At 43.6% G+C, this 14,804-nt stretch overlaps 1 protein-coding gene across 1 annotated transcript in view; it reads left to right on the top strand.

The window, feature by feature from the left end:
* The window catches only part of FRMPD2 (FERM and PDZ domain containing 2), a 128,878-nt gene that overhangs the window by 87,208 nt on the left and 26,866 nt on the right, over nt 1-14,804 (top strand). The window contains exons 34-35 of the mRNA XM_078853925.1: nt 868-1,078; nt 11,115-11,152. Coding sequence (XP_078710051.1) covers nt 868-1,078; nt 11,115-11,152 — 249 coding nt within the window. The remainder of the gene's footprint in view (nt 1-867; nt 1,079-11,114; nt 11,153-14,804) is intronic.

Raw genomic sequence — 14,804 nt, 5'->3', positions numbered from 1 at the left:
TCCCTTCCTTAGGCCAGGACGATGCTAGTGGTAAGCTGCATGAGAACTGGCACAGTCCTAGATTTGTGCAGTGGTGGGTTAGCTTGCCAGTTTCCCAATGCCATTCTTCAAGCTGGCCCAGGTCTGTAGATCTTTGTTGATCACGCAGGGAGCTGAACGCTGCTGTTCCTGAAGTCAGGGCAAAACATCCATTGTGGCAGTAAGATCTGGCTTTAGATATATTTTCTGGGGCATCTCTGTAATATCAGATTTTGGGATGTCAGGGACTTAGGCCAGATGCCTAGATGTTGGCGTCTACCATCAGCTGAGATACATGAAGCAACATTAGACCAAAAAAACACAAGTGTGTGTTTGAGAAGAAGGGTGGTCTGGCGGTTAGGGTGCTAGGCTGGGTCTTTGGTTTAATTCTCTGCTCTGCCACAGATTTCCTGTGTGACTGTGGGTGAGTCACTTCATCTCTCTGTGCCTCAATTTCCTCGTCTGTGCAGTGGGGATAATAGTCCTGCTTCACAAAAGTGTGGAGGTTAAATCAATTCAAGAATGGTGCTGATATAATGAGAGCTGTATAAATACCTGGGCTAGTCTGATTTCACTGACTATCCAATAACAACTCCAGTAGTTGGGTGCAGGTAGGCCCTTCATTGTTTTGTTCTTACCTTTCTCTCAGTAACATGTCCCTGTGCTTCACTGTCCCAGCCCATACTCTAACATCTAGTCCAGCTGGTGCAGGTTATTATCCAGTGCTTTGTCCAGCCTAATGTCAGTGGAGCTGAGTCTCCTGTGGGAGACTGTTCCACTGTCCTAGTCTCACGCTAAGGAACGTTCAGAAACCACTGTGACATGATAGAGTTATCTGTATCCTTCCAGGCTTGAAGTTAACAGGAGGAGCCGGGAGCAAATTGCAGGGTATCTATGTGCTTGAGATCGTGCCAGGCTCTCCTGCCAGTATAGAAGGCAGTCTGCAGCCACAGGATCAGATTGTCTACATCTGCGGGCTATGGACAGAGGGCCTCAGCCTGGACGATGCAGTGCGAGTGTGTGAGGCTGCTAGCCACAATGTCTGCATCAGGGCAACAAGGTAAATCTGACTCTGTGATGCTTTAATGAGGTGCTTTAACTTCCGCAGGTTAGTGCAGGATGAAGTGCCCCATCTCCCTCTCTTCTCTCTTCCTCCTAGTCTGTTGCTGCTCCTCTCTCCCCTTTTCTGCTGCTCTGTGAACAGTGCAGCTCCTCGGTGGCTGGTGGGATTATGACATCAGAGATAATTTGTTGATTTAGTGGGCAGTCATGGTGGAACACAGATAGACATGGCTTTTGGACATTGGATCAGATTCTGGCCCCTGCTTTAGCCCTTTAGGGCTGGCATGGGACCCAGAATCCCCTGGAATGGGGAAATCCTCAGTTTGCTAAAAGATGGCATAGCTGGCTTTGTGCCACCCACTCCCAATCCTGATAGCATACGGGGCATGATGGAGCAATTGCTAGCTGGTGGAATGACCCTCTAGGAGGATGTTGCAAGTCAGTAGAATTTAGAGTAACCCTGAGACTGTTCTAAATTATGCGTGGGGCTGAGCCAGCCTTTACTGGAACGGAAGTCCCGGGAGTGCAGAGATATGTTAAAGCAGAACGCGGGTGCTGCTGGTCTAACTCATTGTGCTGAACTCAGTTAATCTTTATTCTTTCATGCTGCGTTATCTAAAGCACTTTAGAGAAATGAATTAGGGCTGTATAACTCACCTTAAAACACCCCTTTATGACTGACTTTCTACAAAGCATTTGGTGGTTCCTGTATGCAAGATGATGTATACAATTAAATTATATTTTAAATCATAGGCACGCAAATATTCAGTTCACACTGGGTGAAATTCCCTCCAATGGTTTTGCCAAGACGTGCATTTTACCCACAAAGAACTGCACGTAGTCAATGAAAAACTTCCTGTTGCTAAGATCTAGCTTTCAGGCCTGCTCAAACACCAGCTTGAAGGAAAAAGTATGACAGCAAGTTGAAGTCTAGAGATAAATTCATTCTGCACCATTTGATTGTAGATCTAGATCTGAACTGTACCCAAGAGTTCGGAAGGAACTAAAATATTCAATTGCAGAACTAACTGTGGTGTGTAAACTATTGCTTCAATCAGTCTCTGTACTAGATGATTGGAGGATAGCTGACATGATGCTGATTTTTTTAAAAGGCTCCAAAGTTGATCCTGGCAATTACAGGCCAGTACTGCTAACTTCAGTACCAGGCAAATTGGTTGAATCTATAGCAAAGAACACGATGATCAGACACATAGCTGGTATTTTGGGAAGAGTCAACATGGCTTTTGTAAAAGGAAATCACCAATCTACTACAATTCTTTGAGGATGTAAACAAGCATGTGGACAAGGGTGATCCAGTGGATTTAGTGTACTTGGACTTTCAGAAACCCTTTGACAAGCTCCCTCACCAAAGGCTCTTTAGCAAAGTGAACTGTCATGGGATAAGAGGGAAGTTCCCCTCATGGATCGGTAACTGGTTAAAAGATAGGAAACAAAGGATAGGAATAAGTGGTCAGTTTTCAGAATGGAGAGATGTAAATAGTGGTGTCTCCCAGGGGTCTGTACTGCGACCAGTCCTATTTCAACATATTCATAAATGATCTGGAAAAAGGGGAAAACAGTGAGGTGGCAAAGTTTGCAGATACAAAATTACTCAAGAGAGTTTTGTTCAAAGCAGTCTGTGAAGAGTTACAGAGTCACCCAATCACTAAACTGGGTGACTGGGCAACAAAATGGCAGATGAAATTTGATGTTGATAAATGCAAAGTAATGCACATTGGAAAATATAATCCCAACTAAACATACAAAATAATGGGGTCTAAATTAGCTGTTACCACTCAAAAAATCGATCTTGGAGTCATTATGGACAGGTCTCTGAAAACATCTGCTCAGTGTGCATCAGCAGTCAAAAAAGCTAACAGAATGATAGGAACCATTAGTAAAGGGATAGATAATAAGACAGAAAATATCATAATGCCACTATATAAATCCATGGTATGCTGACACCTGGAATGTTGTGTGCAATTCTGGTCGCCCCATCTCAAAAAAGATATATTAGAATTGGAAAAGGTACAGAGAAGGGCAACAAAAATTATTAGGGGATGGAACGGCTGCCATACAAGGAGAGATTAAAAAGACTGGGACTGTTCAGTTTAGAAAAGAGATGCCTAAGGGGGGGCATAATGCAAGTCTATCAAATCATGAATCGTGTGGAGAAAGTGAATAGAGAAGTGTTATTTACCCCTTCACAAAGTACCATGGGTTACCCAATGAAATTAATAGGCTGCAGGTTTAAAACAAATAAGGAAGTACTTCACACAATACACAGTCAACCTGTGGAACTTGTTGCCTGGGGATGTTGTGAAGGCCAGAATTATAACTGGGTTCAAAAAGGAAGTAGAGAAGTTCATGGAGGATAGGTCCATCAATGGCTATTAGCCAAGATGGTCAGAGATACAACCCCATGCTTTGGGTGTCCCTAAGCCTCTAACTGCCAGAAGCTGGGACTGGATGACAGGGGATGGATCACTTGAGGGTTGCCCTATTTTGTTCTTTCCCTCTGGGGCATCCAGTGCCAGCCACTGTTGGAGAACAGGATGTTGGGCTAGATGGATCATTGGTCTGATGCAGTATGACTGTGTTGTGTTCTTATGTGCAAATTTGTCATGTGTACCCATCAGAGATACAAAGCTGCATACTTTGGATCCAAAGCTAAACTCTCCCAAAGTCTGTCAGTTTTAGGAACTTTCAAGGTGTGAACATCTTCTGTGAGAAATCCTATAAAATAAGGCTCTTTGCAAGATCTCCACATTAAATCTTGTGAGATTTCTCTTCCTTGAGAAATCCCTTTGCAATGAAGGCTCCAAAGCATGTGATCTGTTGGAACAGGGGTAAAAAGGTGGGCCACACTGATTTCACATGAGCATGGCCCGTGAAATGATTGTGTCTGCAGTTGGCATGCAGGCATTTACACATACAGATTTACTACCGTGTTGGTGTGAGTGGGAGAGGTCAGTCTTGCTCTTAGTAGCAAGTCATATTGCTGTGTTGGCATCTGTTATGTTCATGACATACACACAGAGAAGTTAGAGTGTTTTGGTTTTTTGCTTTCTGGAAGTAAGAAATGTAACACTACTTTATATTTTAGAATCCAGCACCCTAACACACAACAACCAAAACCAGAGTGAAACAAAGCAGGCTGCTCCCTGAGGCAGGCAGGCACAACTCAATCCACCTTACTCTAGGCTGGCTTTTTGCAGACTTCCCAAAGAGAATCCAGATCACACAACTTCCCTCAGAGCCCCTAACCTGCAAGCAGGACCCTTACAATGTAAAGTAACAGCATGTAATTTTAACACAGTTTTTCCAACACATGGCAGCATCTGAAAAAGAGAATCTTGTAATCTCAATCTGCAAAGCTTCATCTCAGTCCTTTGCCATTACAGACCACATTCATGGCTGGAATCATAGAGGGTGAATTGAGAGGAAGGAGTTGGTTACAAAATGTAGGACCTGACTTGGGCTGCTCAAATGTGCCTCGGGTCAGTCTTTCAGAACATGGAGGGTCTGCACAATGTAGGCCTTAGCTCAGGCTCCTGAGGGAGGGGGAATCTCCAATTTAGATGTCATTGTTTTTCAAGTAATTTCACGGAGCTAGTTATTACTAGAGGGCCAAGTTCTGAAGACAGTGGGGTTGCAGGAGGATATAAGGGAGGGTTTGATTCTAAATTACTTTAAATATTAAAATAATTGCTGGTGAATCATTTACTGAGGAAAACATTTCTAGTCCAGGTGGCAGAATTCATTCTAGACTATGATTAGTGCAGAGAGACCCTCATTTTCAGAGTCCTTCCTCCAAGGGGTTAAGAAATATTATGACTGGTGGAAGCACCTCACTCACCCCAGCCTGTTGCCCCATATTTGATTAATAAGTACCAATGTGAACTCTCAGGTTGTAGGTGGATCATCCCAGGTGACTCGAGTTCAAATTCCTCCCAGCCACCTGGCTGGCCATCCAATTATTCCTTGGTTGTAACCTTCAGGCCAATTATCTTAGTACAAACTTCTCCTTAGTACTTTAAATGTACTTTGGGAAATGTAGCAAGCTGCATGAAACTTAGAGGGAGGAGCACAGCTTGCAGGAGGGAAAGATCTGGAGGAGGTATAGGGACTGGGGCATCGGCGGTCAGGCCTAATGGTTAGAATCAGGAGCCTGGAACCAGATCCAGGTGCCAAGTCAGGGGTCAAAGCCAGAGTCAGTGTAGGGCATAGGAACAGGGACCTAGATCAAGGCAGGAAAGCAGGAACTGGGAACTGTTGGGGTCTGGGATAAGGAGGACAGGAACAGGCAGGAAGGCAAGTAGGCAGGGTCCGTAGTAGCAGCCAGCCAAGGAGCCCTCTAGTTGCTCAGACAACTTCCTTTGCCTCTTTCTGGTTTAAGTAGAGCTTTCCAGCCAATCAGTGAAGCTGGACAACTCCCCCAATCAGGAGCTTCATGCAAGCTACAGCCTCACTGGCCCCCTTCTCCAGTTGTTCAGGTGAGCTGATGGATGGCAGCTGTGGTCTGAGCACTTCCTGTGGGCCTGGATTCGAGGCCCATGATTGCTTACAGGAGGCACCAGGAAGCCAAACTGTGTGCACATGGCTGGCATGCCTGCTGCCATTGCAGCACCTCTGTAAATAGTTCTCATAATAAAGAGCCAGTTTAGTATTAGAAACATGGAGTCCTTGCTTATTATTACCCAGCAGGCAGCGCATGAAACAGGAAACACCCATACCACCTAACATAGATGGCTGTGATGTGAGGAAGGTAGTGGTGAAGGTAACAAGGAGACATGGACAAACCAGTCTTCTCCTAGGTGGAGCAGATAGCCATCACTTCATTTTCAGCCCGCACCCATTGCCAAGCCATTGTTTTCTAATGCAACTTAAAAGGTGTAGATGAGAATGTCAGCTTGTCCTGTGGAGCAGTGCTGTCATTACACTGAATGCATGGCAGAACAATTTGTTGGCAAATATTTATAGTAGCTATGGATCCAACCAGCAAAGTTTCATCTGGATTTGGATCGAAGTTTTCCCAGTGTTCCAGTTAAGATCTGTCTGACAGATCTGGCCCCAGTCATCAAGTTCAGACTCAGACCCAAACTCCCCAAATGACTGGGAATGTTTGTTGTTTCAGTTTGGGTCTGTTTCTTATCAGGAGAAGTGGTAATTTTTTCTGATCCAGTAGCTGATTAACTGTAATTTGTAGTTAATGTTTCACTCCTGGGTTACCCATCTATTAGGAGGCAGTAACTTAGTTATCTCTCAGCAAAAGATTACTACAGAGATTGGTATGGGAGAGATTATGCCTGGCGGGGGGGGGGGGGGGGGAAGTGGGTTAGGAGCTGGATGGGTTATTCCAGTGATACTCAGACTGAGGCTCGGGAGCCGCAAGTGGCTCTTTAATATGTCTTTTGCGGCTCTTTGCAGCACATGATATTAAAACATGGTGTGATTTCCTTGTTAACTAATCAGGATGCTTTTTCTATATCACTTGTTTCCTTGCTCATGAAGAGCTGTTGAATTTATAGTAGTATAGTAAAAGAACCAATAAATTCACATGACTGTGGCTCTTTTGGATAATGTTGATTGCTAATCTGGCTCCGGAAGCACTGAGGTTTGAGTATCACTGGCCTGTTTCCATCTGTTCAATCAACAGAATAAAATGATGGTGTGTAGGATGCACCCTCTTCCTTGGTGTTGCTCTTAGCATCATTGTTGGACTCTGAAGCATCTTACAGATGCAGCAATGGGACCGAGAGGAATTTCTCCTCTGCTCCTGCTCTTAGCAGGTGCAAACCAAACTCAGGGATCCCAACCATCTATAATTACTGCCTTCTTTTCTTAAAGGTGAAGTGAAATGCTTAAAAACAAAGAAAATAGTACAAGATCTCAAATAGAAACCAATTCTGTAGAGACTCAACAATTGGGATCAGGGTCTAACTATCCTCAGAGTCGTGGGTTGTTCAGGCAGTAATTAAAAAGCATTTACTCCTTTGTATACTTGCCAAGACCTGACTTTACAGCTCTGTGGTTTCCCAGGCTGCAGCTGGCCTAGGGAAGTAACAAGGGCATGGCGAGAAGCGAAGCTGCCCTCGGGTGCAAAGCTGCAAGGGCAGAAAAATGGGGTGCTGGGGGGGGAGCATGTGGGGTCATGTGCCCTCCCAGATTTCTGCCTTTTATTTAGCACTGAAGTTTTCAAACTGCACATGCGCCTCTAGCGTCTCTCATCAGGTCTTGAGTCTTTTTGAATTTATTTTGGTCCCTGATTCAATGAAGTGTGTCTGCATAGGCTATAGCATGATACCCCAAAACGGCTCCTACAGATCTCAGCAGGGCCTGCCCACAACATTTTGGCACCTGAGGCGGGGAGCTCAAGTGATGCCCCCATGCCCCCTCGCTTGGGCCAAAACTTTGAAAGGTCTCAATTCTGCCTTCTTCCTGTTCTACTCCTCTCATGGTACTGCTCTGCTACCTACCCCAATAAAGGAGAGCTAACAACTTAAAATGCCTTGTTCAAAAATTTTAAGAAACACTTAACTTTCAAACACCTAAACAGCAAATGTAACTTTTCTTGTCTGCATAGGAAACACTGGCATTTTTACCTGTTTGAATAATCAAAGTGTTTTCCGTGCCTTCTTGGTTGCAAAGATTTGAACTGCTTCCTGAAGGTCCACAGTCTGGGTCAGCTCATGCTCTATTGAGATGGTTGCAAGGCCGACCAGCCTCTCCTGCATCATTGTGGAGCATAGATGTGTCTTTATTAACTTCAGCTTGGAGAAGCTGCGTTCTCCACTGGCAACTGTTACAGGCAGTGTTAGAAGTATGCGCAGAGCAACAAAAGCATTTGGAAAGAGGGTGGTCATCTTATTTGTGCACATATATTCCAGAATAGCCTTTGGAGTTGATCCTGCTGAAATGTATCTTGAAAGGGCTTTCAGTTCATCACCTAAATCACTTGCATCAATATTGTGCATGTCAGCATGTGTCAACACTGTCTCTAGTGCCCTGCATTGCTGATGTAGGTCTTCTTCAGGTATAGTGAGGAGTTTTGGAATATTATACAACATCCCAAATATACTGCTGTGTTCCTTGAGCTCCAAGAAACATTCTTCAACTGACTGTATTGCACAATCTAGCACTGGTTAAAGAATTCAACTTTGAATTTTGTTGTTTGGGGTCTCTTATGAGATCATCCCATGCCTTGTAATCAAAATGTCTTCTTCTTCGGTGACTCTTGTATTCTTGAATGGGTGGGAAAATAGCTTCAGTGTGAAGTTCCTCTGCCAACTTCTGTGCACTCTTCAGAACGTTTTGGAATCCCTCATCTGACCGGTAAGACTGTAGGTATGACTTTGATTTGTCCAGTTGTTCCATTGCTCCAGCTATATCAAGGTCAACACCTTGGTGTCTTTTGCGTACAACATTTATTTCAAACAGTATGTCATGCCACAACACTAAGCCACACAGAAATTTGAAGTTATGCATGTTTCTGGTGATTCCATTTTCCTCCACCACTGTTCTCCCACAAACAGTTCGTGTCATAGCATTATCCTCCATAATGGCAACTATGGCATCATCTATCTTCCCAATTTGGTGTTTGATAGGCTTTATCGCCATCACTCGACTTTCCCATCATGTGACACTCAGTGGTTTCAGTGTCAGCTATCACAATTCATGTATCTTCCAGTTTTTTAAGAAGCACATTTGTCATACCAGCTCCTGTAGTATCATCAATGACAATAAATTCTCGAAAATGCTCTTTGACAGTCACCATTGCAGGGACATTTTCACTAGGTTCTGTTGTTGTTACAAAACACACCATTAAAGTCATTTGTTCCATATGGCCGATGTCAGGAGTGCAGTCCAGAATAACAGAGTAATATCTTGCTGACTTCAGATCTGCCACAATCTTCTGTTTGACTTTTGTTGCCAGTAACTGTATGATCTCATTTTGAATTGTTTTTCCAAGGTAGTGGGGTGTGTACATTTCTTGGGTGGTGACTCTTCTTAGATGCTCCTGGAGTACAGCATCCAACTCAGCCATCAGCTCCATAATTTTAAGGAAGTTTCCATTGTTTGGCACATACAGCTGATCTGAAGTGCCATGTAGTGCTAGGTTTTGGGTAGCAAGCATTCTCACAGTGGCAACGAGCCTTTTCAGAACATTTTGCCAGTAAAGAGACTCTGATGCAATCTTCTCTTGATGCTGATCATCTATGGTGGCCTTTAACCTTAGTCTCATCTCAAGCTCTTTCCACCTATGGAATGCTCTCTGGTGATTTGCTGCCTTCTCATGGCATGCCAGATTTCTAGCCAGATTTTTCCAATCCCTTGTTCCTGTAGAACCCAGGGTGGCTGGAACATTAGACTGGAAGAGTTTGCAACAAAAACAGTATGCAGCATTCTGGGGTTTTGAGTACATAAGCCACGGCCTCTCCACTTTGTCACCATTGGGGATTTCACACCAGTAATGTGTTGGATGGAAACTTCTATTTTCATTGTCTTTGGGGAACATGACGTTTTTCACTTGCTGTGGCCCATGCAGTACAAGGAAGTCCCTCAGGCTACTGCTCAAGTGGGTCCATGGTCCTGGATCATCTAGACGTAAGGAACTAAACTCAGCAGCAGCTGTTTCTTGCGCCTCCACCACACTCTTCTCTGATCTACACTTTTCTTCAGGAATGTGCATGGTTACATCCATTTGACATGGAGATATGGATGCTGCAGTAGCTGCCTGGTCACCTGCACTCTAACTAATTGGAAGATCAGGCATCTCCTCACCAGGGCCAGAAGGCTCACCATGAACATTTGTGTCTATGTATCTCAGGAGAGCTCCTTCCTGCTTAGATAGAAAAGCTTCCTTTGCTTTCTTCCTTTTTCTGACTGCTGCCCCAGAGGGGTGTTTTTTTCTTTCACTCATGACTGCTGTTCTGTGCCAGCTATAGGGGCTCTCAACACTCAATTGAAGGGAACAAATAAGCAGGCTGGTAGCAGGGCCTGAGTGAGGGAAGATATCAGCGTCTTAAGGTCCTAACTGGCTCCTACTACTGCAGTTGACTGCCTGTTCTCCTCAAGTGGGTTCAGGGAAGCAGCAGGAAACAGGAAGCTCCCTGAGAAGCTGGTATTAATCAGTCCAGGCTCCTGTGGGTGCTAGAGAGGTACATAAAAGGCTCCTCCTCCTCTCTCTCCCTGCAGTTCCTGCCGCTTTCTGATATTCCCTCTCACCTTTTCTCCTGCCTGCCTGTTATGTCTCTTGTGCCCTCCTTCCTCCAGCACAGCACTCCACCCTCTCTGCGCATCTAGAGCAGAGAGAATACATATGCACCAGCAGCAGACACAATTTTCTACACTCTGGGTCCTAGTGGTGCCCCCCCACCCCACAGTCTGGCACCTGAGGTGGCCGCCTCAGTTCGCCTCATGGTGAGGCCAGCCCTGGATCTCAGGTGGAAAATCAAATAATATAAACAGACCAAAAAGAGTTACCTTGCTTAAAGAGCTGACTAGTGAGTCTGTTGCAGTATGCTCAATAGGATTCCCATGAAGCTTGAATAGTTTATCATTATCCACTATTTGTATTATAGTAGCAGTTAAAGGCCCCAACTGAGATGCACATGCACATAGGTAGAGACACCCACTGTTCTTAAGAGCCTTCAATGTAAATGGGCAAGCCAAACAAATGGTAAATGAAATGAAGGTTATTATCGACATGTTACAGATGGGGAACTGAGGTTGGATTCAACCAAATGTACTGTGGATGAGTCCTACATTGAGACAAACAATATATAACAGGTGCTTTCTTTCTCAAACATATATAATTAAGGAGTATTGCTGTTGGGTAAATATGGAATAAGAATCTATACATTCATTATAGGTAAGTTCTTTATAAAAACATGACTTTAAAAATAACATAATAATAGACGTACACTTGTAAAAATATTACTAAACTATATGCATTTTAAACATATAGTAGTCATACTTGCATTACCAAGTCTGGAATTCTTAGCATTCAGAACATTTCCTTTTTTTGGCAGAAATGGCAATCCAGTGGTTCCCACAGAGCAGCAGAATAGTAAGTAATGCTAATTATATTTTTATTTATGGGTTCACAATACAGGTCTGAATGTGGGAATCATAGACTCATAGAAATGAAGGGCTGGAGGGGACTTCAAGAGATTATTAAGTCCCGTTCCTGGACTGAGGCAGGACGAAGTATACCAAGAACCTAGACCATCCCTGACAGGTGTTTGTTCAACCTGTTCTTAGAAACCTCCAGTGATGGGGATCCACAATCTCCCTTGAAAGCCTGTTCCAGGGCTTAACTGCCCTTAGAGTTAGAAAGTTTTTCCTAATATATAATCTAAAACTGCCTTGCTGAAGATTAAGCCCATTACTTCTTGTCCTAACTTTAGTGGACATGGAGAACAATTGATCACCATCCTCTTTGGAATAGCCGTTAACATATTTGAAGACTGTTACCAAGTCCCCCCTCAGTCATCTTTTCTCAAGACTAAACATGCCCAGTTTTTTAACCTTTCCAAGTAAATCAGGTTTTCTGAACCTTTTATTATCTTTGTTGCTTCTCTCTGGAGTCTCTTCAGTTTGTCCACATCTTTCCTCAAATGAGGCACCCAGAACTGGACACAGTGCTCCAGCTGAGGCCTCACAAGTGCCAAGTAGAGTGGGACAATTAACTCCCTTGTCTTACATAGAACACTCGTGTTAATAAACCCCTGAATTATATCAGCCCTTTTTGCAGCTGAATCACACTGTTGATTCGTTTGTGATCCACTATATCCCTCAGATCCTTTTCAGCAGTACTGCCACCTAGCTGGTTATTCCCCATTTTGTAACTGTGCATTTGATTTTTCCTTCCTAAGTTCAGGACTTTGCGCTTGTCTTTATTGATTTGCATCTTGTTGATTTCAGACCAATTCTCCAATTTCTGAAGGTGGTTTTAAATTCTAATCCTGTCCTGCAAAGTGTATGCAGCCACTCCCAGCTTGGTGTCACCTGCGGACTTTATAAGCAGACTCTCCACTCCGTTATCCAAGTCATTAATGAAACGATTGAAAACTACCGGACACAAAACAGACCCCTGTAGGACCCCTCTATATACGCACTCCTAGTTTGACAGCAAACCATTGATAATTATTTTTTGATTATGGTCTTTTCGTCAGTTTTGCACCCACCTTATAGTAATTTCTTCTAGACCACATTTCCCTAGTTTGCTTATGAGACTGTCATGAGGGACTCTGTCAAAAGCCTTACTAAAATCAAGATATAGCATCTCTATAGCTTCCCCCCATCCACTAGGCCTGTAACTCTGTCAAAGAAAGAAATTAGGTTCATTTGGCATGATTTGTTCTTGACAAATCCGTACTGGCTATTTCTTCTAATCCTATTATCTTCTAGGTGCTTACAAATTGATTATTTAATAATTTGGTTCAAAAAGAAAAGGAGTACTTGTGGCACCTTAGAGACAAACAAATTTATTTGAGCATAAGCTTTTGTGAGCTACAGCTCACTTCATCGGATGCATTTGTTTCAGTATCTTTCCAGATATTGAAGTTAGGCTGACTGGTCTATAACTCTCTGGGTCCTCTCTGTTCCTGTTTTTAAAGATAGGTACTATGTTTGCCCTTCTCCAGTCTTCTGGCACCTCACCCATCCTCCATGAGTTCTCAAAGATAATTGCTAATGGTTCTGAGATTGCTTCAGCTGGTTCCTTATGTACCCTAGGATGAATTTCATCAGGCCCTGCCGACTTGAATACATTTAACTTATCTAAATATTCTTTAAATTGTTCTTTTCCTATTTGGCTTGCATTCTTTCCCCCTCATTGTTAAATTAATTGTGTTGAGTGTCTGATCGCCATTAATCTTTTTAGTGAAGACTGATGCAAAATCAGCATTAAAAACCTTGATGGCATCAGTTATTACCTCTCCTTCCCCACTAAGTAGAGGACCTACAATTTCCTTCATCTTCTCTTGCTTCTAATGTATTTAAGGAACCTCTTCTAATTACCTTTTATATCCCTAGTTAGGTGTGACTCTTTTTGTGCCGTTGCCTTTCTGTATTTATCCCTACATACTTGTGCTATTCTTTTATTCCCCTCCTTAGCATTTTGTACATGTTTCTGCATTTTGTAGGATTCCTTTTTGATTTTGCATGTGATTAAACAGCTCCTGATGGAGCCATATTGGTCTCTTATTATTCTTCCTATCTTTAGTTTGCACAGGGATAGTTTGCAGTTTGTCTTTAATATTGTCTCCTTGAGAAACTGCCAGCTCTCCTTTATCCTTTCTTCCCCTGAAACCTTACCTACCAGTTCTTTGAGTTTTATTAAAGTCTACTTTTTGGAGTCTGTTCTTAGTCTGCTGCCTTTGCTCCTTCTTTTCCTTAGAATCAATTTCACCCAAATTGCCTTCCACCTTCAGATTTGCAACCAATTCCATTGTTGGTCTGAAACAGGTCTAAAATGGCTGTCCCCCTGGCTACGTCCTCCACTTTCTGAATCAAAAAATTGTCCCTAATAGCTTCCAAGAACTTACTGGAAAATTTGTATTTTGCTGTATAACTTTTCCAACCAATGTCTGGGGAGCTAGCAGGTCTTCTGCTTTGGATATTGTGGTTGTTTTAGAAATGCCTCATCCACCTCCTCTTCCTGATTTGATGGTCTATAGGAGACTCCTACCATGACGTGTCACCGCTTTTTTTTCCCTTTTATCTTTACCCTGAGACTTTCAACTGCTCTGCCTCTCCCCTTCTGCTGGACCTCAGAACAAGTGTTAATATATTCTTGGTGAACATTGCAACACCTCCTTGCTTTTTCCCTGCCTGTCCTTCCTGAACAAGCTATACCCCTCTATCCTAATATTCATGTCATGAGATTTGTCCCCAAGTCTTTGTGATGCCAAATAAGTTCATAATTTAGCTTGTGTACTAATACTTCCAGTTCTTCCTGTGTATTCCACATGCTCCTTGCTTTTGTGTATAGACATCTAAGATGTTGAGCAGATTCCCCCAATGATTTCCTTGTTATTGCTCCCATGACCCCTATTGTAAATTTTTTTTTCTGCTCCCACTCCCAACATCTAACCCTTTGTTAAAGTCGCCTTTTTATGCTTCTCTATGGGCTTATCTGCCCCCCTTTGAACTTAATTTAAAGCCTTCCTCACAAGATTGGCAAGTTGGTGTCCAAAGATGCTCTTCCCCTTCTTAGTCAGGCAGACCACATCTCTTCCCAGCATCACATGGTCAAGGAAGCCAAAGCCTACCTGTTGACACCATCTGCACAGCCATGCATTCATCTTCAGGATGTGTGCTCCTGCCTGGGCCCTTACCCTCAACCGAGAGGATGGATAAGAACATAGTCTCACTCCCCAACTCCTTCAGTCTCACCTTCAGAGCCTGGTAGTCACTGCTGATCTGCTCCGGGTCGTACCCAGCAGTTTCATTAGTGCCCATGTGGATAAGCAGCATGGGGCACTGGTTAGAGGGATAATCTTTCCAGGATCAGTGGATCAGAGTCTCAATAATCTTTCCGTAATATCTTGTACATGGGCTCCAGGCAGGCAGCAGACCTCCTGGGACTTCATGTCAGGTCAGCAGATGGATGTCTCCAGCCCCCTCAGAAGGGAGTCACAGACCACCAGCACCCTATGCCTCCTCCTCTTGGGTCTGGTGGCCATGACCCTCCCAGCTTTGGGGGCAGGTGGCAC

The sequence above is a fragment of the Lepidochelys kempii genome, chromosome 7, assembly GCF_965140285.1.
Source record: "Lepidochelys kempii isolate rLepKem1 chromosome 7, rLepKem1.hap1, whole genome shotgun sequence".
Taxonomy (NCBI): Eukaryota; Metazoa; Chordata; order Testudines; family Cheloniidae; genus Lepidochelys; species Lepidochelys kempii.
The sequence above is the reverse complement of the archived record's forward strand: the minus strand, read 5'-3'. Positions and strand labels throughout refer to the sequence as shown.